Here is a 23149-nt window from a genome sequence, read left to right as displayed (position 1 = left end):
GATCATAGAATAGATGAGTGAATACTTAACAAATTGCCATAACTAAAGCAGTGAGAATATGGCTGAAAGGAAAATAGTTTTTGGATGAATAGTTTAGAATCTCAAATTAGCAGTAGTGTGTAGATTGTGGAAGAAATAGAAGATAGGTACAAATATTAGTGAGGAAGAAAATGATATTTTGAAAGGACAGACTATAAATTTGCATACAAGATGTAAAAGATAACTCCGGAGTGCAGTAACAGAGATTAAAGTTCTGGGAAATGGCTACCAGGGTGTCCTTGTGACAGATTTTGTAACAAGGCATCTCACATGGATACAAACTGGGGCATTTCTTGTGAAATTGGTCTTGCTTTTATAAAATGCAGAAGATGGTAGTCTGTTCAAGTTGCTTTAGGAAGTAAAGGGCATAATGGATCTCATTGTGTGATAAATAATGTTCATAAAATGTGTATCCATTACTTGAAGAGAACTAGATGCATTATCTTCCTGAACTGAAAATGTATCTTATGAAGAGGTGCCCAGTTTTATATTGTCTGAGTAGGAAGCACTGCTTGACTGATAGTTTCTAAACTTAAACAAGTGAAAGCTCAGGTTGAATGTCTCCAATATTATGAAAAGGATTGATTGCTATTCACTGTTAATGACACATTGAGTTGCAGATAGGCACAATGAAAAGACTGTTACACCTTGAGCTTTCGCCCAAACTCTTCCTCAGAAAAGAAAACACACACACACATTGACACAAGCAGGCACACCTCACACATGCTTGACCACTATGTCTGACAGCTGCAGCCAGACAGCATCTCTCGAGTTGAATGAAAGCAGCAATACAGAGTTAGGCCTATGTAACAGTCTCTTCGTTGTGCCTGCCTGCAACTCAGTGTGTCATATTTATAGTGAGTAGCAATCTGAGTTTCATAATATTTTTGATAGAAAACATTGTATGCTTCACTTCAGAATGTATTATTATTATTATTATTATTATTATTAGTGGTTCATCATTACAGCTGAATGTAGCCTCCTTACAAATCCATTACTTACATTTTATGCAAGTTTAAATCTTTATGGTTTGATCAACAGGTACATGCAGAAATTGACAAAAGATTTTCAATCTCTTAGAAACAGGCGATTCTTAGTAACTGATGAAAGAAAGATGGGAAGAAAATGGGTTAGAAGTGATGCAGAGGGAGCAAAATTGGAAAAGTATCCAGAGGAGGGATAGCTATTGACATGTCAGATGCCTAAATCCTCTGAGTAGTATAATATGAGGTGTGATTGGAAAGTTTTAAGAATGGGCTTGTAATTTTACAATGGTGGTACTTACATGCTACTGTGATTCATCTCCTTCAAAATAGTCCCTCTCTGACTGAACACACTGATTCTAACGGTGTTTCCACTTTTGGAAACATTGCTGGAAATTTTTTTCCTGAAGTGTGTTAAGGATGCCTTCCATATTTGCCTGGATGTCTTCAATTGAATCAAATCGCTTCCCTTTCAGTGGAAATTTCAGTTTAGGAAACAGGTAGAAGTCCGCAGGAGCCAAATCGGGAATATGATGGTCGTGGAAACACAGGAATTCTGAATTTGGTCAAAAATTAACACAATGGAGAAGGCACGATGAGCTGGAGCATTGTCATGGTGTAGCAGCCAACTCCTGTTTTTCCACAGTGCAGGCCTTTCCTTCTGCACCTTTCCGCGCAGACACTCAAGGACACATTTGTAGTATTCCTGGTCAAATTTCTGTCCTTCAGGAGTAAATTAATGATGCACAATACCAGTAGGATCGAAAAAAATCACCAACATTGTCTTCACCTTTGACCGACTTTGCCGTGCTTTTTTCAGTCATGGTGAACGTGGAGTCTTCCACTGTGAAGACTGCACTTCAGGATCATATCCATATACTCACGATTCGTCACCTGTAAGTACCCTGTTTAACAAATCTGGGTCATTTTTGGTCCGATTAATCAGTTTGTGGCACACTTCAAGTCAGTGTTGTCTCTGGTCATTTGACAAAACTTATGGAATGAATTTTGCGGACACTCGATGCATGTTCAGATCTTCAGTTAAAATTGACTGAACTGCATGGAAGCTTGAGTTAAGTTCATCAGCCATCTCCCTAATTGTAAGTCTACAATCAGAGTGCACTAAGTTATGAACTTTATTCGTTTTTGAGGTGGAAGGACGGCCAGACCATGGTTCATCTTCAAATGAAACTCGGCCATTTTTAAATCTGTTGAACCAGAAGAAGGAAAAAAAAAATTGACTGGCTCATACAGTTATCTTCAAAAGCTGTTTTTAATAGTTCGTAAGTCTCAGAACCTGATTTCCCGGTTTTAAAACAAAATTTCACACGAACTTGTTGCTCAATTTTTAAATCCATTTTCACGTAGACAAAATCTGGCAACAAGCCCTAACAGACCCACACTCAACCAGCTGCCACAATGAACTGAATAAAGGAAACACAGTTTCCTGTCAAAGGGTGTTCAAGTACAAGTCAATGACTCACTCCCCACCCTCCGTGTAACTGCCCGCCAAACCAGTAAGCAATAGTGAATCCATTCCTAAAACTTTCCAATCACAACTTGTATAATGATACTGACTAATGCATGAGCATCTGAGCTCTTCGTTTAAGCTGTCTGTTGCAACTTGTGGCTTATTTTTAATATCCACTGTAGGATTTAATTCATGTATTAACACTAGTGTTTAAGTTTGTTTGTAACAAATCGTTACCAACAGTTTGATACTTCAAAAGACTTACTTCTCTGCATGGCATGATATATGAATAAATTGTTGTCAAGATGAAAGCTTTTGTGTTATAAACACTTATAATAATTATTATATTACACAGAGCTACAGTTGCATTGTAACAAATGGTCACCCAGAATAGTGTGTTAGAAGTTGTTGTTTGCTTGAACTGATGGGAGAAGCAGCATTGAGTAGTAGGTAAGCGCAAAGCAAGAAGTTGAACATTATAGTTCAGTATATTTGAACTTCTGTTCTTCTTCAGAGCATAGCATGCATGTGTATGCGTGCTCCCTTGCCCTTCCAATAAATAACACACACACACACACACACACACACACACACACACACACACACACACGCTGCTGTGTTCTTCTGATACTGTCTCCCTATAGGGGATTTCTGCAAGCTTTTTGGAGTCTTACATTCCTTTTTGTTGTGCTAGAGGTTGTAAAAATAGTACTAAGACAACTGCTCGCAGAATGAAATCATCATTGTGTTCCTTGGGTTATAAATGTTACAAATCTCTTTTGCACTGCTTTTTGTCACATTTTTCTTTACAGCACAATGTATTTTAAGATTTTGCTCTAAGGATCTGAAATGAAAGCTGTGACATGTCCGCATTCATCCTTGCAGATTTTCTTTTTATTGTAACACCAATATTTGCTCGAACTGAATTATTTAGATTTGCTGTCCTACACCTCATCTGAAACTCCAGAGACTGCACTTGACAATACATTTAGGTCATGCCTGAGAATTACATATAAATAAGAGCAGTGTAGGCTCTACTTTCCTTTTGTTTAGTGATGACAAGCATTTTCTTTCATGAGATAAGATGAAATTCCAAGAACTCTCAACAGAAACTCTTAAAAGTTCTCACAATTTGTATCTCCCTTCCTCAGGGAGGAAAGAAGGATTCAGGTTGAAAGTGCAGGACAGATCACTCATATCTCAGGTTGAGAAGAGCCCTCCAGTTGAACAGGTCCCAACCAATCTCTCTCTCCTTGAGGAAGTCTCTCTCATCCTTGAGAAAGGAACGTAAATTTTCTAAAAGTGTGAATAGTATTTTTCATTTTCAAGTGGTTCTATTGATAGTACTTGGAATTTTGGTTCCTTAAGCTAGCTTCTAGCTAGCCATTCTGTATTATTTTTCTCAATTTAATTTGCAGTTTGATACAATGCTAAATTATAGTTTCCTTCATGCAGTTAGTTGACCTAAAGAAATGATATAGATGAAGTTAAAATGGTAATAAAGAAGTAACAGAATAAAAAATGGGCTTAATAGATGAGAAATTGAACAAATATAAAAAGTGCTGTGAGATGTCTATGACTCACTGCCACTGACTAGCTCTTGTCTGTCCACTTGCTTTTGTTATTTTACCAGTGAAATATCAAAACTATTTAAAATTTTAATTTTTGCTTGCTGTTCAAGTAATTTGTAATACATGTGACTTTCCCACTCATTGTCATGTTTAATACATCATTTACATGCTGAGATATTTGTTTGGTTACACATAAAATAAATTTCTTTTCTCGGATGTTATCCAGTACCATTGTAACTATTCATTCCTTTTTTCTTATTGTTATTGCCCTTATTCTCTTCTTCCCTCTCTCCCTCCTGTTTAAAAAGGAAAAGAAATATCAGTTGCCCAGTTATTGAGTTGATTATTATAGTACAAAAAACATGTGAATTTCTAATTCTGTAGTTCAAAGCTTAAAATAAAGCAAAGGAGCATTATTACTCAAATAGTTCACTTTTGACTGACATTAGAAAAACATGGCTTGAAGAAAATATGCTTTTCATACCCACCATTACTCTTGCTTTTCAGCTTGAAGCCTGCAGTTTTGCATTCTTAGAATTGTAATTTCGCAGTCCATATTAAAGAGACATTGGATTCTATTCACAGACTTCTCATTGCTATGAAGTATGATTATTGCAGCTTTCTCTAAAAATAGTTGTGCATTCTGCATATGATGAGATTTCTACATATTTTCAATGCTGTTAAAGAAATGTTGTATATCTACTCCATTTGCATCAAATAAAACACTAAATTTTTTTTAGAATGTATGTGACATATTCCTGTTGTTATACAGATGAAATGTATGCTGCAATTGAAGATCCTGGAATGGAATACACTAGTGGGAGTGACACGTATGCACAGATACAAACAACAGTACCTGAAGTCATCCCAGCACCTGCACCGGTGGTCGATCCAGAAGAAATTAATCCAGCAAGCTCTGCATTTCCCCCCCAGCCTCCAAGTGTAGACAGTTTACGACATGTTGCACAAGCACATTCACGTCAAGGTAAGATATGAGTATAATTCCTTATCTGATAAAATATATATTGTAACACCTAGGGAGCTGAAATATAAGATCTATATTTGACAAAATTCACATCTTTTTTTATACAATTAGGCATAAAAATTTAAAAAAATTATAATTCTGTTTGCCTGAAGGCAAAGTCTTAGTGCTTTGAATTTGAAATAGAACTGAAAACAACCTTATTTATTCACACATTATGGGAAGACTTTCAGTGTACTCACATTATAATAAAGATATTATAAAGTAGGCAGCAGCATAAACAAACTAGAACATTGACTGCCAGAGTGGAGTGGAGAGGAGCAGTGCTGGGAAACAAGCCCTCTTGCAGGACTGTCAACCTGCACTTGTATTCTATGTTTTTGCAAAAACAAAACTTGACAAACACTCGTAGGGATCACTGCTCCCTTCTGGTGTTTTGGTGATCGTAATGGAACTCAGTGATACTCATTTCTAACTAAGAAAGGACGACCATAAACAACATACAACACAAACCATTCGCTAAGAGCTATGGTGAAGTTGCTTGCCATGTTGGCAGTGCTGTAAATGAGTGTCTTCAGGCCTGTCCTCTACCAGTCTTTGGCACAACCACAGTTCAGAACACCTGCCACCTAAAACTGCTATGTTAAAGTGTACACATTATACCAGGTTTCGAACTTTACGTAGCAGACAAATGTGTGTTTTTTAGTTCCAAGCTAGGTCCCACAGTTGTCCTACCTTGCATTACTGTGTGTTTCTTATACAGACCATTCAACCACCCACAATTGGTTTGACACCAGTACATCCAATGCACTCACACATAATTGAATTTGTGACTCACTCCCCCTCCCCCTGCCCCCCTCCCCCTCGCCCTCACCTTGCCCCCCTCCCCCTCGCCCTCACCCTCCACCCTCGCCCCACCCACACTCGCCCGCTCTACCCACCCCCGGCGAGGTTGTAAAGTTTGTGACATATTGGTGGGAAGACCGGTTGACGCAGAGAAAAAACAACCAAGACACTTGTGTATGTACCTATTAGGGTACCACATATAAAAATAAAAAAAAAATTTGTACTTTCTGTGTGTACTACATAAAAGAGAAATATTGTAAGCTAACAATCTTTAAAAGTTCAAAGAGACTGGTTTGATGCAGCTCTCCATGCTACTCTATCCTGTGCAAGCTTCTTCATCTCCCATTACCTACTGCTACCTACATCCTTCTGAATCTGTTAAGTGTATTCATATCTTGGTCTTCCTCTACGATTTTTACCCTCCATGCTGCCCTCCATTACTAAGTTGGTGATTCCTTGATACCTCAGAATATGTCCTACCAACCGATCCCTTCTTCTAGTCAAGTTGTGCCACAACTTTCTCTTCTCCCAAACTCTATTCAATACCTCCTCATTAGTAATGTGATCTACCCATCTAATCTTCAGCATTCTTCTGTAGCACCACATTTTGAAAGCCTATATTCTCTTCTTGTCTAAACTATTTTTCATCGACGTTTCACTTCCATACATGGCTACATTCCATACAAATACTTTCAGAAACGATTTCCTGATGCTTAAATCTACACTTGATGTTAACAAATTTCTCTTCTTCAGAAAAGCTTTCCTTGCCATTGCCAGTCTACATTTTATATCCTCTCTACTTCAACCATCATCAGTTATTATGCTCCCCAAATAGCAAAACCCCTTTACTACTTTAAGTGTCTCATTTCGTAATCTATTTTCCTCAGCAACACCCGATTTAATTCAACTACATTCCATTATCCTTGTTTTACTTTTGTTGGTGTTCATCTTATATCCTCCTTTCAAGACACTGTCCATTACATTCAGCTGCTTTTCCAGGTCCTTTCCTGTCTCTGACAGAATTACATTGTCATCTGCGAACCTCAAAGTTTTTATTTCTTCTCCATGGATTTTAATTCCTACTCCGAATATTTCTTTTGTTTCCCTTACTGCTTGCTCAATATACAGATTGAATAACATCGGGGATAGGCTACAACCCTGTCTCACTCCCTTCCCAACCACTGCTTCCCTTTCGTGCCCCTCGACTCTTGTAACTCCAATTTGGTTTCTGTACAAATTGTAAATAGCCTTTCGCTCCTGTATTTTACCCCTGCCACCTTCATAATTTGAAAGATAGTATTCCAGTCAACATTGTCAAAAGACTTTCTCTAAGTCTACAAATGCTAGAAATGTAGGTTTGTCTTTCCTTAATATATTTTCTAAGATAAGTCGTAGGGTCAGTATTGACTCACGTGTTCCAATATTTTTACAGAATCCAGACTGATCTTCCCGAAGGTCGGCTTCTACCAGTCTTTCCATTCGTCTGTAAAGAACGTGTGTTAGTGGCGTATTAAAATGATAGTTCATTAATTTTCACATCTGTCAACACCTGCTTTCTTTGGGACTGGAATTATTATATTATTCTTGAAGTCTGAGGGTATTTCACCTGTCTCATACATCTTGCTCACCACATGGTAGAGTTTTGTCGGGGCTGGCTATCCCAAGGCTGTCAGTAGTTCTAATGGAATGTTGTCTACTCCCGGGGCCTTGTTTCGACTCGGGCCTTTCAGTGCTCTGTCAAACTCTTCATGCAGTATATCATCTCCCATTTCATCTTCATCTACATCCTCTTCCATTTCCATAATATTGTCCTCGAGAATGCCGTCCTTGTATGTTGTTGTTGTTGTGGTCTTCAGTCCTGAGACTGGTTTGATGCAGCTCTCCATGCTACTCTATCCTGTGCAAGCTTTTTCATCTCCCAGTACCTACTGCAACCTACATCCTTCTGAATCTGCTTAGTGTATTCATCTCTTGGTCTCCCCCTACGATTTTTACCCTCCACGCTGCCCTCCAATACTAAATTGGTGATCCCTTGATGCCTCAGAACATGTCCTACCAACCGATCCCTTCTTCTGGTCAAGTTGTGCCACAAACTTCTCTTCTCTCTAATCCTATTCAATACTTCCTCATTAGTTATGTGATCTACCCATCATACAGCATTCTTCTGTAGCACCACATTTCGAAAGCTTCTTTTCTCTTCTTGTCCAAACTATTTATCGTCCATGTTTCACTTCCATACATGGCTACACTCCATACGAATACTTTCAGAAATGACTTCCTGACACTTAAATCAATACTGGATGTTAACAAATTTCTCTTCTTCAGAAACGCTTTCCTTGCCATTGCCAGTCTACATTTTATATCCTCTCTACTTCGACCATCATCAGTTATTTTGCTCCCCAAATAGCAAAACTCCTTTACTACTTTAAGTGTCTCATTTCCTAATCTAATTCCCTCAGCATCACCCGACTTAATTTGACTACATTCCATTATCCTTGTTTTGCTTTTGTTGATGTTCATCTTATATCCTCCTTTCAAGACACTGTCCATTCCAATCAACTGCTCTTCCAAGTCCTTTGCTGTCTCTGACAGAATTACAATGTCATCGGCGAACCTCAAAGTTTTTATTTCTTCTCCATGAATTTTAATACCTACTCCGAATTTTTCTTTTGTTTCCTTTACTGCTTGCTCAATATACAGATTGAACAACATCGGGGACAGGCTACAACCCTGTCTTACTCCCTTCCCAACCACTGCTTCCCCTTCATGTCCCTCGACTCTTATAACTGCCATCTGGTTTCTGTACAAATTGTAAATAGCCTTTCGCTCCCTGTATTTTACCCCTGCCACCTTTAGAATTTGAAAGAGAGTATTCCAGTCAACATTGTCAAAAGACTTTCTCTAAGTCTACAAATGCTAGAAACGTAGGTTTGCCTTTCCTTAATCTTTCTTCTAAGATAAGTCGTAAGGTCAGTATTGCCTCACGTGTTCCAGTGTTTCTACGGAATCCAAACTGATCTTCCCCGAGGTTGGCTTCTACTAGTTTTTCCGTTCGTCTGTAAAGAATTCGTGTTAGTATTTTGCAGCTGTGACTTATTAAGCTGATAGTTCGGTAATTTTCACATCTGTCAACACCTGCTTTCTTTGGGATTGGAATTATTATATTCTTCTTGAAGTCTGAGGGTATTTCGCCTGTTTCATACATCTTGCTCACCAGATGGTAGAGTTTTGTCAGGACTGGCTCTCCCACGGCCGTCAGTAGTTCCAATGGAATATTGTCTACTCCGGGGGCCTTGTTTCGACTCAGGTCTTTCAGTGCTCTGTCAAACTCTTCACGCAGTATCATATCTCCCATTTCATCTTCATCTACATCCTCTTCCATTTCCATAATATTGTCCTCAAGTACATCGCCCTTGTATAGACCCTCTATATACTCCTTCCACCTTTCTGCTTTCCCTTCTTTGCTTAGAACTGGGTTTCCATCTGAGCTCTTGATATTCATACAAGTCGTTCTCTTACCTCCAAAGGTCTCTTTAATTTTCCTGTAGGCGGTATCTATCTTACCCCTAGTGAGATAGACCTCTACATCCTTACATTTGTCCTCTAGCCATCCCTGCTTAGCCATTTTGCACTTCCTGTCGATCTTATTTTTGAGATGTTTGTATTCCTTTTTGCCTGTTTCACTTACTGCATTTTTATATTTTCTCCTTTCGTCAATTAAATTCAATATTTCTTCTGTTACCCAAGGATTTCTACTAGCCCTCGTCTTTTTACCTACTTGATCCTCTGCTGCCTTCACTACTCCATCCCTCAAAGCTACCCATTCTTCTTCTACTGTATTTATTTCCCCCATTCCTGTCAATTGCTCCCTTATGCTCTCCCTGAATCTCTGTACAACCTCTGGTTCTTTTAGTTTATCCAGGTCCCATCTCCTTAAATTCTCACCTTTTTGCAGTTTCTTCAGTTTTAATCTACAGGTCATAACCAATAGATTGTGGTCAGAGTCCACATCTGCCCCTGGAAATGTCTTACAATTTAAAACCTGGTTCCTAAATCTCTGTCTTACCATTATATAGTCTATCTGATACCTTTTAGTATCTCCAGGGTTCTTCCATGTATACAACCTTCTTTCATGATTCTTAAACCAAGTGTTAGTTATGATTATGTTGTGCTCTGTGCAAAATTCTACCAGGCGGCTTCCTCTTTCATTTCTGTCCCCCAATCCATATTCACCTACTATGTTTCCTTCTCTCCCTTTTCCTACACTCGAATTCCAGTCACCCATGACTATTAAATTTTCGTCTCCCTTCACAATCTGAATAATTTCTTTTTTTCATCATACATTTCTTCAATTTCTTCGTCATCTGCAGAGCTAGTTGGCATATAAACTTGTACTACTGTAGTAGGTGTGGGCTTCATATCTATCTTGGCCACAATAATGCGTTCACTGTGCTGTTTGTAGTAGCTTACCCGCATTCCTATTTTCCTATTCATTATTAAACCTACTCCTGCATTACCCCTATTTGATTTTGTATTTTTACAGAGTGTACTCTACTGCATTGGCTCCTTACTTAGCTTGCATTTATCGTGAATCTCTTGCCCAACGTAAAGTCCGAGCGACTGGAAAAAAGCGCAGGTGACACCTGTACATAAGATGGGTAGAAGGACAGATCCTCAAAATTACAGACCAATATCCTTAACCATCAGTTTGTTGCAGGATTCTCGAACATACTCTCAGTTCGAATATAATGAATTTCCCTGAGACAGAGAAGTTGCTGTCCATGCATCAGCACGGCTTTAGAAAGCATCGCTCCTGGGAAATGCAACTCGCCTTTTTCTCACATGATATCTTGCGAACCATGGATGAAGGGTATCAGACGCATGCCATATTCCTTGACTTCCAGAAAATGTTTGACTCGGTGCCCCACTGCAGACTCCTAACTAAGGTATGAGCATATGTCATTGGTTCCCAAGTATGTGAGTGGCTCAAAGACTTCTTAAGTAATAGAACCCATTACGTTGTCCTCGATGGTGAGCGTTTATCGGAGGTGAGGGTACCATCTGGAGTGCCCCAGGGAAGTGTGGTAGGTCCGCTGTTGCTTTCTATCCACATAAATGATCTTTTGGATAGGGTGGATACCAATGTGTGGCTGTTTGCTGATGATGCTGTGGTGTATGGGAAGGTGTCATCGTTGAGTGACTGTAGGAGGATACAAGATGACTTGGACAGGATTTGTGATTGGTGTAAAGAATGGCAGCTAACTCTAAATATTGATAAATGTAAATTAATGCAGATGAATAGGAAAAAGAATCCTGTAATGTTTGAATACTCCATTAGTTGTGTAGCGCTTGACACAGTCACGTCGATTAAATATTTGGGCGTAACATTGCAGAGCGATATGAAGTGGAACAAGCATGTAGTGGCAGTTGTCTTCGGTTCATTGGTAGAATTTTGGGAAGACGTGGTTCATCTGCAAAGGAGACCATTTGTAAAACACTAATACGACCTATTCTTGAGTACTACTCGAGTGTTAGGAATTTCAATCAGGTCGGATTGAGGGAGGACATAGAAGCAATTTAGAGGTGGGCTGCTAGATTTGTTACTGGTAGGTTTGATCATCATGCGAGTGTTACGGAAATGCCTCAGGAACTCTGGTGGGAGTCTCTAGAGGAAAGGAGGCATTCTTTTCACGAATCGCTACTGAGGAAATTTAGAGAACCAGCATTTGAGGCTGACTGCAGTACAATTTTATTGCCGCCAACTTACATTTCACGGAAAGATCACAAAGAAAAGATAAGAGAGATTAGGGCTCGTACAGAGGCATATAGGCAGTCATTTTTCCCTCATTCTGTTTGGGAGTGGAACAGGGAGAGAAGATGCTAGTTGTGGTACAAGGTACCCTCCGCCACGCACCGTACAGTGGATTGCGGAGTATGGATGTAGATGTAGATATTTATAACCTTGTATTTACCTGACCTGAGGTCTTGTTCCTCCTGCCACCGAACTTCACTAATTCCCACTATGTCTAACTTTAACCTATCCATTCCCCTTTTTAAATTTTCTAACCTACATGCCCGATTAAGGGATCTGACATTCCATTCTCCGACCTGTAGAACGTCAGTTTTCTTTCTCCTAATAACAACGTCGTCCTGAGTAGTCCCCGCCCAGAGATCCAAATGGGGGACTATTTTACCTCCGAAATATTTTATCCAAGAGGACGCCATCATCATTTAACGATACAGTAAAGCTGCATGCCCTTGAGAAAAATTACGGCTGTAGTTTCCCCTTGCTTTCAGCCGTTCACAGTACCAGCACAGCAAGGCCATTTTGGTTAGTGTTGCAAGGCCAGATCAGTCAATCATCCACTGTTGCCCCTGCAACTACTGAAAAGGCTGCTGCCCCTCTTCATGAACCACACGTTTTTCTGGCCTCTCAACAGATAACCCTCTGTTGTGGTTGCACCTACGGTGCGGCTATCTGTATTGCTGAGGCATGCAAGCCTCCCCACCAATGACCAGGTCCATGGTTCTTGGGCAGGTCGGACAGACATAGACTACATTTTTATACGTACGGTATGTTAACATCTATACGTTATATAAAGGGGACACATTGTTATCAAAAATTTCATAAAGCTCTTGACCGATTTATTTAAAATGTTTACACAGTGTTCTGTTAAGTGTTCAAATGGAGATAGATCACATACTTTGTAAATACGAGGGCGGTTCAGAAAGTAACCTCCGATTGATCACAGTGCGGGTTGTGGGAGGAGTAGCGATGCCATCTGTGCATTCACGCACTCAACAGGTCAGTCGGCATCAAGCTGTGGTCGACTGAACGTCGTACCTGCGCTAGTTTAGTTTTTGTGGCAGTTTGAAATGTGTGGTGCAATAGAAAACCACGCCAAATGTGAAGTGCGTGCTGTCATAAGGTTTTTTACAGCCAAAGGATATTCTGCAGCAGCTATTCATCGTGAGCTTTGTGCCGTGTACGGACCAAGAGTTATGAGTGAAGGAGTTGTCCGTGAATGGGTACGTTTATTTAAAAGTGGACGAGAAAACGTTCATGATGAAGAGAGGAGTGGTAGACCATCATTGGTGACTGACGAACTCGTTCAGACAGTTGATGCAAAAGTTCGTGAAAATCGACGTTTCTCAATGTCGGAGTTGTCTACTGGTTTTCCACAGATTTCTAAGACTCTCTTGTACGAGATAGTGACAGCAAGATTGGGTTACCGTAAGTTCTGTGCACGATGGGTGCCCAAAATTCTTCCCGACCACCACAAAACTCAAAGAATGGCCTCTGCATTAGACTTTCTGTCACGTTATGAGGACGAAGGAGAACCATTGTTAAACAGAATCGTGACCGGTGATGAAACCTGGATTAAGTACGTGAACCCTGAGACAAAAGAACAATCAAAGATGTGGGCACATTCAAATTCGCCTACCAAACCAAGAAAAGCCTCGCAAGATTTTTCTGCCAGAAAACTGATGGCAACGGTGTTTTGGGATGCCAAAGGGGTGTTGTTGGTTGAATTCATGGAACGTGGTACGACCATTAATCAAGACGTGTACTGTGAAACAAGAAAAAAGTTACGACGGGCTATACAGAACAAACGCCATGGTATGCTGACTTCCGGTATCGTTTTTTTGCACGATAACGCCCGTCCTCACTCTGCTCGCAGAACAACGGCCCTTCTTGAGTCCTTCAAGTGGGACGTTATCAACCATCCACCTTACAGCCCAGACCTGGCACCAAGTGATTATCACCTCTTCATGCATTTGAAGAAAAGACTCGGGTCACAGCGGTTTGATGACGACGAAGAGCTCAAAGATGCGGTCACAGGCTGGCTCCAGGCACAAGCGGGTGATTTTTATGCAGAAGGAATTTCAAAGCTTGTGAAGAGATACAATAAGTGCCTCAATCGCTATGGAGACTATGTAGAAAAATAGTGCAAAGATGTAGTTGTAAGATGTATATATTAAAATATTTTTATTTAACTTGGTGTATTTTTTTAAATCAACCGGAGGTTACTTTCTGAACGGCCCTCATATATATTATATTTAAATACATGTGTAATATATTAAGAGGAAATGTTGTCACAAAAATCTCAAAAAGTTCATCATCAGTTCACTTTAGGTTTTCTCACGATACTGTAATAACACTCGAATGGCCATAAATTGTATGATTTTTTAAATATGTGTAAGGTATAAAAGGCAAATGTTGTTGGCAAAAATCTTTTAAAAGTTTCTGATTGATTTATTTCAAATTTTTGCCCAATACGTTAATAAACATTCAGATGGGCATAGGCTATATTTCTTTTTAACCCACACTGTCCTGGTTTTCTGCTAAAACTGACTGAGAAAAAACAATGCTGTGCTGCAAAGTGAAAATGTATTGTTTTTTCCCCCCAGTCAACTTCAACTACAATATCAAGGCACTTAAACCATTAAACAGATTGTTTCTCCTATATATATTATCTCTCTATAAGTATAGTTTTAAACAAAATTTGTATACACAACATTGTACTGTTTCGTTTCATTCTTCAGTCATTTTTAACAGTAATCAGGAAAATTGTATTTATGGCATATCTGCTTATGATTAGAAAACGTCTACAGAATCTGTTTTATCTGAAAATTTGTTATTATACCCATATTAGAGATTAAAACCATTCAAAAAATAAACACTATAACTCATAGATACAGCATCTGGAGAGGTGTCTCTCATACCCTGTATGCCAATTATCCCAACCGATTTACCCATTCATGCTAAGTTACTTCAACTCCCAATTGCAGTTTCCTTTATAACACCTGTGAACAAGGCTCAAAGTCAGAGAGAGGGGCAAAGACGACGTGAACAGAGAGGGGGGGAGATGGGAGATGGGAGATGGGGGGGGGGGGGGAGAGGAGAGGGAGAGAGAGAGAGAGAGAGAGAGAGAGAGAGAGAGAGAGAGAGAGGGGGGGGGGCAGGCAGGAGGGGAAGAAGAACAAAGAGAGGGCAGAGGAGGAGATGGAGATTAGGACGTAAATCCAATTCCCATACATATTTAGCAATTGTGAAGCATTACTATGATTGCTAGTATTATACAAATTACGTGGAAGATACAGAGCTTATCTCTTCAAAACGGACTAATTATTTCTAAAATCTGTCTCTTTCAGCAGGTAATAATGACTGAAAATAAGAAATTTGTGGTATATCATTTCTAACCACCAGCTGGCATGACTAACTTCACCCATGTGATACACAAATTTATATTATTGTTTTATGCAGTGCATAAATTAGTGTAAATAGATATGTGCCTTTGTTACTTACATGAAGCTATCTCTTGAAATAATTTGGATGATGAGCCTATGTCCCAAAGACACATGAGTGTTTTGCCAGAGGACAAGTCATGGCAATCAAAATTGGAGCGATAGTAGTTCTTCTAATAAGCAACTGAAGTCGCTGGTAATGGGAAATGGAAGCACACTTTGTAAGTCAGTTTGGAGAACTCGACATGTTGCACCATTATTATTCGTGCAGTCTCATCATGTTTCATTAAAGTGGATCTTCTCAGCCTTTCACAGATACAATATATACTGGGCCGTCTTCTTGATAGAGAGCAAATTTCTGGCAGAAATCACTGAAATGTGGATTAAATTGTACAAGGGATGTTCAGTAAGTAATGCAACACCTTTGTTTCTGAAAGCAAGTTGGTTTTATTGGGGATTCCAGTACACTATATTATTGTCCTCTCGTTTGATTACAAAACCTTATTTTTTAAACATAAACTCCATTCAGTGTGATGTCCGTACACTACTGTACTGGGAGTGCCTGTATGCCCTCATGGTACCGCTCTACTGGTAGATGTTGGAGGCAACGTTTTGCTGCATCAGTAACCTCCACATGATCCATGTACTACTTCCCATGGAGCACACCCTTCGTTGGGCTGACAGATGGAAGTTGGATGGTGCAAGATCCAAGCTGTAGGGTAGGTGAAAAAAACATTCCAGTGAAGTGTTTGGAGTTCCTTTCAAGTGCACAGATTTTGTGAGGCCTTGCAGCCTTGAACCTACCCCCCCCCCCCCCCCCCCCCCGCCCCTCTCTCTCTCTCTCTCTCTCTCTCTCTCTCTCCCTCTCTCTCTCTCTCTCCCTCCCTCCCTCCCCTCTCCAGAGGAGAAGTGGATTGCAGTTTTGTTTCTGGTTCAAAGTGATGAACTGATGCTTCATCACTGTGACACTGTTCAATAAAAAAAACTGTTACAGGCAGCCTCGTAATGCACAAGCAAGTCCACTCTGATGGCGATTCATTGCTCTTTATGATCTTCTGTAAGCCTACAAGAACCCAGTGGGCACACACACCTTTGAGTACCCCAATATGGATGAGTGTGTCAGCAATACTAGCAACATGTCCAGTTGAGCAGCTAGGAGTGTGATTGTGATCTGTCGATCACCTTGAATGAGTGCCCTTACATTCCGGCATTGAAGGAAGGAATCACAGCTGTGTGCAGCCAGCCAGCATGTGAGAGATGACACAGGTTTGCGCGACTTGTTGTGATGATTACAGACGCCTCACCCAACAACTCACCATGCTTTTATTCACTGCCAGGTTAGCATAGACATTCTGCAAGCACCTATTAATATCTGCAATGCTCTGGTTTGCCAAAAGAAATTTGATGACAGCTCTCTGCTTGGAATGCACCTCTGTTACAGATGCCATTTTGAAGGCTACATATAATGCCACCACCTGTTGGATCTTCATGAAACTACAGGGGCCAAAGTAGGAATATTCTATGTCCCACAACAAATTCCATATTTTCTCAACCAAAATAGGTTGAAGGGAAAAAATGTGTTGCATTACTTATTGAACACCCTCACAAGTTCTGCTGTTATAAAATGTTTCTTTATGTTCTCGTACACTGTATATTCTTAACCTGGAAATGTTTGATGTGCAGATAATACATTTTCTTAAAGATGATCAATGTCAGAGTACAAGGTGCCATTGTTGATGATTATCATATTGAATGTAGTGACTCTATTGTGTCTTATTGAATGTAGTGACTCTATTGTGTCTTATTGAATGTAGTGACTCTATTGTGTCTTATTGAATGTAGTGACTCTATTGTGTCTTATTGAATGTAGTGACTCTATTGTGTCTTATTGAATGTAGTGACTCTATTGTGTCTTATTGAATGTAGTGACTCTATTGTGTCTTATTGAATGTAGTGACTCTATTGTGTCTTATTGAATGTAGTGACTCTATTGTGTCTTATTGAATGTAGTGACTCTAATATGTCCACTATAATGTTCTGTTGTTTAGTTGGAATTATACAGGGCTATTACAAATGATTGAAGCGCTTTCATAAATTCACTGTAGCTCCATTCATTGACATATGGTCACGACACGCTACAGATACATAGAAAAACTCATAAAGTTTTGTTTGGCTGAAGCCGCACTTCAGGTTTCTGCCGCCAAAGCGCTCAAGAGCGCAGTGAGACAAAATGGCGACAGGAGCCGAGAAAGCGTATGTCGTGCTTGAAATGCACTCACATCAGTCAGTCATAACAGTGCAACGACACTTCAGGACGAAGTTCAACAAAGATCTACCAACTGCTAACTCCATTCGGCGATGGTATGTGCAGTTTAAAGCTTCTGGATGCCTCTGTAAGGCGAAATCAACGGGTCGGCCTGCAGTGAGTGAAGAAACGGTTGAACGCGTGCGGGCAAGTTTCACGCATAGCCCACGGAAGTCGACGAATAAAGCAAGCAGGGAGCTAAATGCACCATAGCCGACGGTTTGGAAAATCTTACGGAAAAGGCTAAAGCAGAAGCCTTACCGTTTACAATTGCTACAAGCCCTGACACCCAATGGCAAAGTCAAACGCTTTGAATTTTCGGCGCGGTTGCAACAGCTCATGGAAGAGGATGCGTTCAGTGCGAAACTTGTTTTCAGTGATGAAGCAACATTTTTTCTTAATGGTGAAGTGAACAGACACAATGTGCGAATCTGGGCAGTAGAGAATCCTCACGCATTCGTGCAGCAAATTCGCAATTCACCAAAAGTTAACGTGTTTTGTGCAATCTCATGGTTTAAAGTTTACGGGCCCTTTTTCTTCTGCGAAAAAAATGTTACAGGACACGTGTATCTGGACATGCTGGAAAATTGGCTCATGCCACAACTGGAGACCGACAGCGCCGACTTCATCTTTCAACAGGATGGTGCTTCACTGCACTTCCATCATGATGTTCGGCATTTCTTAAACAGGAGATTGGAAAACTGATGGATCGGTCGTGGTGGAGATCATGATCAGAAATTTATGTCATGGCCTCCACGCTCTCCCGACTTAACCCCATTGGATTTCTTTCTGTGGGGTTATGTGAAAGATTCAGTGTTTAAACCTCCTCTACCAAGAAACGTGCCAGAACTGCGAGCTCGCATCAACGATGCTTTCGAACTCATTGATGGGGACATGCTGCGCCGAGTGTGGGAGGAACTTGATTATCGGCTTGATGTCTGCCGAATCACTAAAGGGGCACATATCGAACATTTGTGAATGCCTAAAAAAACTTTCTGAGTTTTTGTATGTGTGTGCAAAGCATTGTGAAAATATCTCAAATAATAAAGTTATTGTAGAGCTGTGAAATCGCTTCAATCATTTGTAATAACCCTGTATTTTGAGATGCAGCCACATACATTTGCAAGATCTCTTGCTTTTGTAACAACTATTAATTATGTTGATTAGTCCATTACGTATCACAACAACCATCAACAATTAAATGTCTGATGTCATCATATTCACTAGATGTCCTTCCAAAAATATCAGCAAAGTGCTCACAATGGTTATTATAATTTGTATGGACGTGGTCAGAGGGATAATAACTACATGACTTATGCCATTGTTCTTTAACTGCTAAAAGAAATTCTTGATCTCATCTTTGCTTAGATCTGCCAAGTACATGCAAATATGAGAAATACACTCCTGGAAATTGAAATAAGAACACCGTGAATTCATTGTCCCAGGAAGGGGAAACTTTATTGACACATTCCTGGGGTCAGATACATCACATGATCACACTGACAGAACCACAGGCACATAGACACAGGCAACAGAGCATGCACAATGTCGGCACTAGTACAGTGTATATCCACCTTTCGCAGCAATGCAGGCTGCTATTCTCCCATGGAGACGATCGTAGAGATGCTGGATGTAGTCCTGTGGCACGGCTTGCCATGCCATTTCCACCTGGCGCCTCAGTTGGACCAGCGTTCGTGCTGGACGTGCAGACCGCGTGAGACGACGCTTCATCCAGTCCCAAACATGCTCAATGGGGGACAGATCCGGAGATCTTGCTGGCCAGGGTAGTTGACTTACACCTTCTAGAGCACGTTGGGTGGCACGGGATACATGCGGACGTGCATTGTCCTGTTGGAACAGCAAGTTCCCTTGCCGGTCTAGGAATGGTAGAATGATGGGTTTGATGACGGTTTGGATGTACCGTGCACTATTCAGTGTCCCCTCGACGATCACCAGTGGTGTACGGCCAGTGTAGGAGATCGCTCCCCACACCATGATGCCGGGTGTTGGCCCTGTGTGCCTCGGTCGTATGCAGTCCTGATTGTGGCGCTCACCTGCACGGCGCCAAACACGCGTACGACCATCATTGGCACCAAGGCAGAAACGATTCTCATCGCTGAAGACGACACGTCTCCATTCGTCCCTCCATTCACGCCTGTCGCGACACCACTGGAGGCGGGCTGCACGATGTTGGGGCGTGAGCAGAAGACGGCCTAACGGTGTGCGGGACCGTAGCCCAGCTTCATGGAGACGGTTGCGAATGGTCCTCGCCGATACCCCAGGAGCAACAGTGTCCCTAATTTGCTGGGAAGTGGCGGTGCGGTCCCCTACGGCACTGCGTAGGATCCTACGGTCTTGGCGTGCATCCGTGCGTCGCTGCGGTCCGGTCCCAGGTCGACGGGCACGTGCACCTTCCGCTGACCACTGGCGACAACATCGATGTACTGTGGAGACCTCACGCCCCACGTGTTGAGCAATTCGGCGGTACGTCCACCCGGCCTCCCGCATGCCCACTATACGCCTTCGCTCAAAGTCCGTCAGCTGCACATACAGTTCACGTCAACGCTGTCGCGGCATGCTACCAGTGTTACAGACTGCGATGGAGCTCCGTATGCCACGGCAAACTGGCTGACACTGACGGCGGCGGTGCACAAATGCTGTGCAGCTAGCGCCATTCGACGGCCAACACCGCGGTTCCTGGTGTGTCCGCTGTGCCGTGCGTGTGATCATTGCTTGTACAGCCCTCTCGCAGTGTCCGGAGCAAGTATGGTGGGTCTGACACACCGGTGTCAATGTGTTCTTTTTTCCATTTCCAGGAGTGTAGAATGTGCCATACTATTACAGTTGAAAAAAAGTCTTCTGCATTGTATGAGGAATTCAATTTAAAAAATGAGTTCTCAAAGTATTTACATAACAGTAACAACTACCCATAACCATGTTACACTAACCAAATTAGGTAATAGAAAATTTAATTCAGCTTTTGTGTAGTCATAGTGTCCCAGTTTTTGTATTGACAGCTTTTGTTAACTTCCCTGTTGAACTGTAATTTTGTTTTCGTCATAAAAGAGAACACATGTTTACAAAACTATGATTTGCTTGAATGGTGCATGTTGCATTTTTGAAATTCTACCATGTGCCCAAAGTTAAATACAAGCTTCATCCTGGAAGGCTTCTTTTATGAAACCTATGATTTTGAGGGCCATATAGGCTTATGATGAGACATGGAAAATGTGTCCAAAACATTGAATGGAACAAAACTTTTTGTTAAATTTTAAAAATAATGTTTGTTGTTAACTTCTGTGGTTATTTACCATCAGTTCTAGATCAGTGCTGTTCAGCATGTCCTTTGCAGCTGTATTCTTACTTACAAGATAAACTGTGCAGTTGCAATGTGATTGCTTCAGGACTTTCAAATAGAGTTGGTATCAATAGGGAGTATTTTAAATAAAACATAAGGCTTAAGACTCAATATTCTCACTATATTCCAGAATATGAAGTACAGTTGGGTGCTTGGGTTGTAAAAAAGACCTCCATCCTGTCAGGTTAGTCAAGGCAGATGTTGAGTGGTAGTGGAACAAAGTTGGAAACCCGTCAGGAGAGTGAAGAGAGGAAAGATGACATACTTCACTGAGAATCAGAGCCATAGAGGACGTCAATCTGTTGTTTGACACTCCAACACGTGTCTCAAACCAACATATGATCTTCCTCCCAGGCTCCCTGTTGGTCACTCAGACATGGTGCATAGAGACTTTTTAGCTAGAGCATTTTAGGGGAACAAGCAACTTAATACTGGGTGACTATTCTACTTGGTACATAGTTCACAGCAGTTGGTACATGGTTATTGAGAGTGAAAGCCTAAGTGGAAAAAAATTTAAAATGAGCAATAAAAACTACCGATACACCCAAGGCAGACGGTATGACCTGCACAACATATTATTTTGATTTAAATATTTATTATTTGCTAACATATATCAAAGTAAAAAGGATACGCCATAATGGTGGACTTAGTCTATGGTGTAAATATTGCAGCATTAATTATATCACATAACACAGCTAATACGGTGACAGTAGAGTGCAGTGTAGCAACACTGGTGGCTCATTCTTAAATTTAGATTTTGTAATTTGGAAAGACAGATATGTGTAAAGGGATACAACAGTACTCAGCACTCTCAAAATTCCATATTATTTGAAAAATGCTGTAGGTGAACTGTTGAGGTAATTACGTGACTTTTGTAGTTAAATAACTTAATACAAAATTTTTATACCTTCATGTATTGACTCCAACTAACCATTAATACTGCAGAAAAAATTTTGAAAGATTAAGATGCAGTAATCATATTTTACTGCATTTTTTTTAATATTTTTAAAAAAGGTTTCTTTTTCTTCTTTCGTGTTTTTAGCTAAGTAGTGGAAACCTTTCAGATTCACAGGTATACCTCTGTCAGAAGTAGCATCATAACTGTATTTGTTTACATCTGACCAGTACCAAAATTGTAAAAATGCCTGAAGCCATTTCTGTTGTGCATAAATTTGTGCTTTTTTTGTTGTATTTTTTTTCTTGTCTTTCCTCGAGACAGTTCTGGTGAAGTGGCACAGAGACTAAGGATTATTTTTTTCTATGTTCAATAACATTACTGTGTTGTTTCTTGTGACACCTTTTGCTAGACTTCTTGTTCAGTTTCTTTTTCTGTGTACTTTTAGGTTTGTTATGAATGTGTTGGGGGTAACAAATAATGGCAAGTTGGCTTGCCTTGTTGGTGAGTAGCTCCCTCCAGTCTATTGTGTGGAGTTCATTTGCATTTGTGTGGATGAAATAATGATCATACAAAAAGCCCTTTAAATTAATTCCAGACTAATTCTTTAACAATTCAAATGTTGTTTGATCTCTAATATCAGCTGTTGTGCCACTTCCAAAGATTCTGGAACTGTTGTTATTTTTCCAAGATACAAAAAAGTATAACAAATTTAATATCTCCTTAGTCTTGGCTTGTACTAAACATATAAGTCTATAAGAATGCAACTGCATATTACATTATTATGTGTTTGTCAAAAAGTACTTCATTTTAGAATTACTGATATACAAAGCATGGAAAAAGTATAATGTCTGTTGTGCTTACTTAAATCACAGTAGTCTTAATAGAAACTGAAACATATTCATCTTCATAGATCCTTTAATATTTTACAAACTGAACTTTATAAAGAGCTTCTCATTGCAGATATCGAATCTATTTCAATTCGCTTTAGAAGCATGCTCTATTTTGAGCTGAACACAGCAGCCAGGAAGCATTCTGCAATTCTTTGCATTATCTAAATCCCTGCCGTAATGCTGTTTGTTGAAAATAGCATATTGCATGAGCATGACTAATTTTCAGGAGCAAGTTGGATAAATATTCCATGGCCCTTTCACAGGAACACCATCTCTGGTAAAATGCTGTCAATAATGTTTATAGGCAAATGCTCAATAAAAGTTTCACAGGACACTATAAGGAAAGGCCTAACAGGTTGATCATTAGTTGTCTGCTGATTGCAAGAACATGAATACCATTTGTATGAGGAAATGCCTAAAAGACATGTAGAACTCAATATCTCGTGTAACATTCTGAAATCAAGCTAAAATGTAATTAACATATTCATGCTGATACTACTGTTATTGCTTATTATGAAATGCTCAACAGATCATACTACTTAGAAGTGTTACACACC

The 23149-nt window shown here is 40.3% G+C and overlaps 1 protein-coding gene across 3 annotated transcripts in view; it reads left to right on the top strand.

Annotated features, from left to right (window-relative positions):
* The window catches only part of LOC124797465 (fibrous sheath CABYR-binding protein), a 103730-nt gene that overhangs the window by 76638 nt on the left and 3943 nt on the right, over positions 1–23149 (top strand). For all 3 annotated transcript variants that reach the window (XM_047260790.1, XM_047260789.1, XM_047260788.1), the window contains one exon: positions 4837–5049. In XM_047260790.1, coding sequence (XP_047116746.1) covers positions 4837–5049 — 213 coding nt within the window. The remainder of the gene's footprint in view (positions 1–4836; positions 5050–23149) is intronic.

This window comes from Schistocerca piceifrons, chromosome 1, assembly GCF_021461385.2.
Source record: "Schistocerca piceifrons isolate TAMUIC-IGC-003096 chromosome 1, iqSchPice1.1, whole genome shotgun sequence".
Lineage (NCBI taxonomy): Eukaryota > Metazoa > Arthropoda > Insecta > Orthoptera > Acrididae > Schistocerca > Schistocerca piceifrons.
This window is presented reverse-complemented; position numbering and strand designations above follow the sequence as displayed.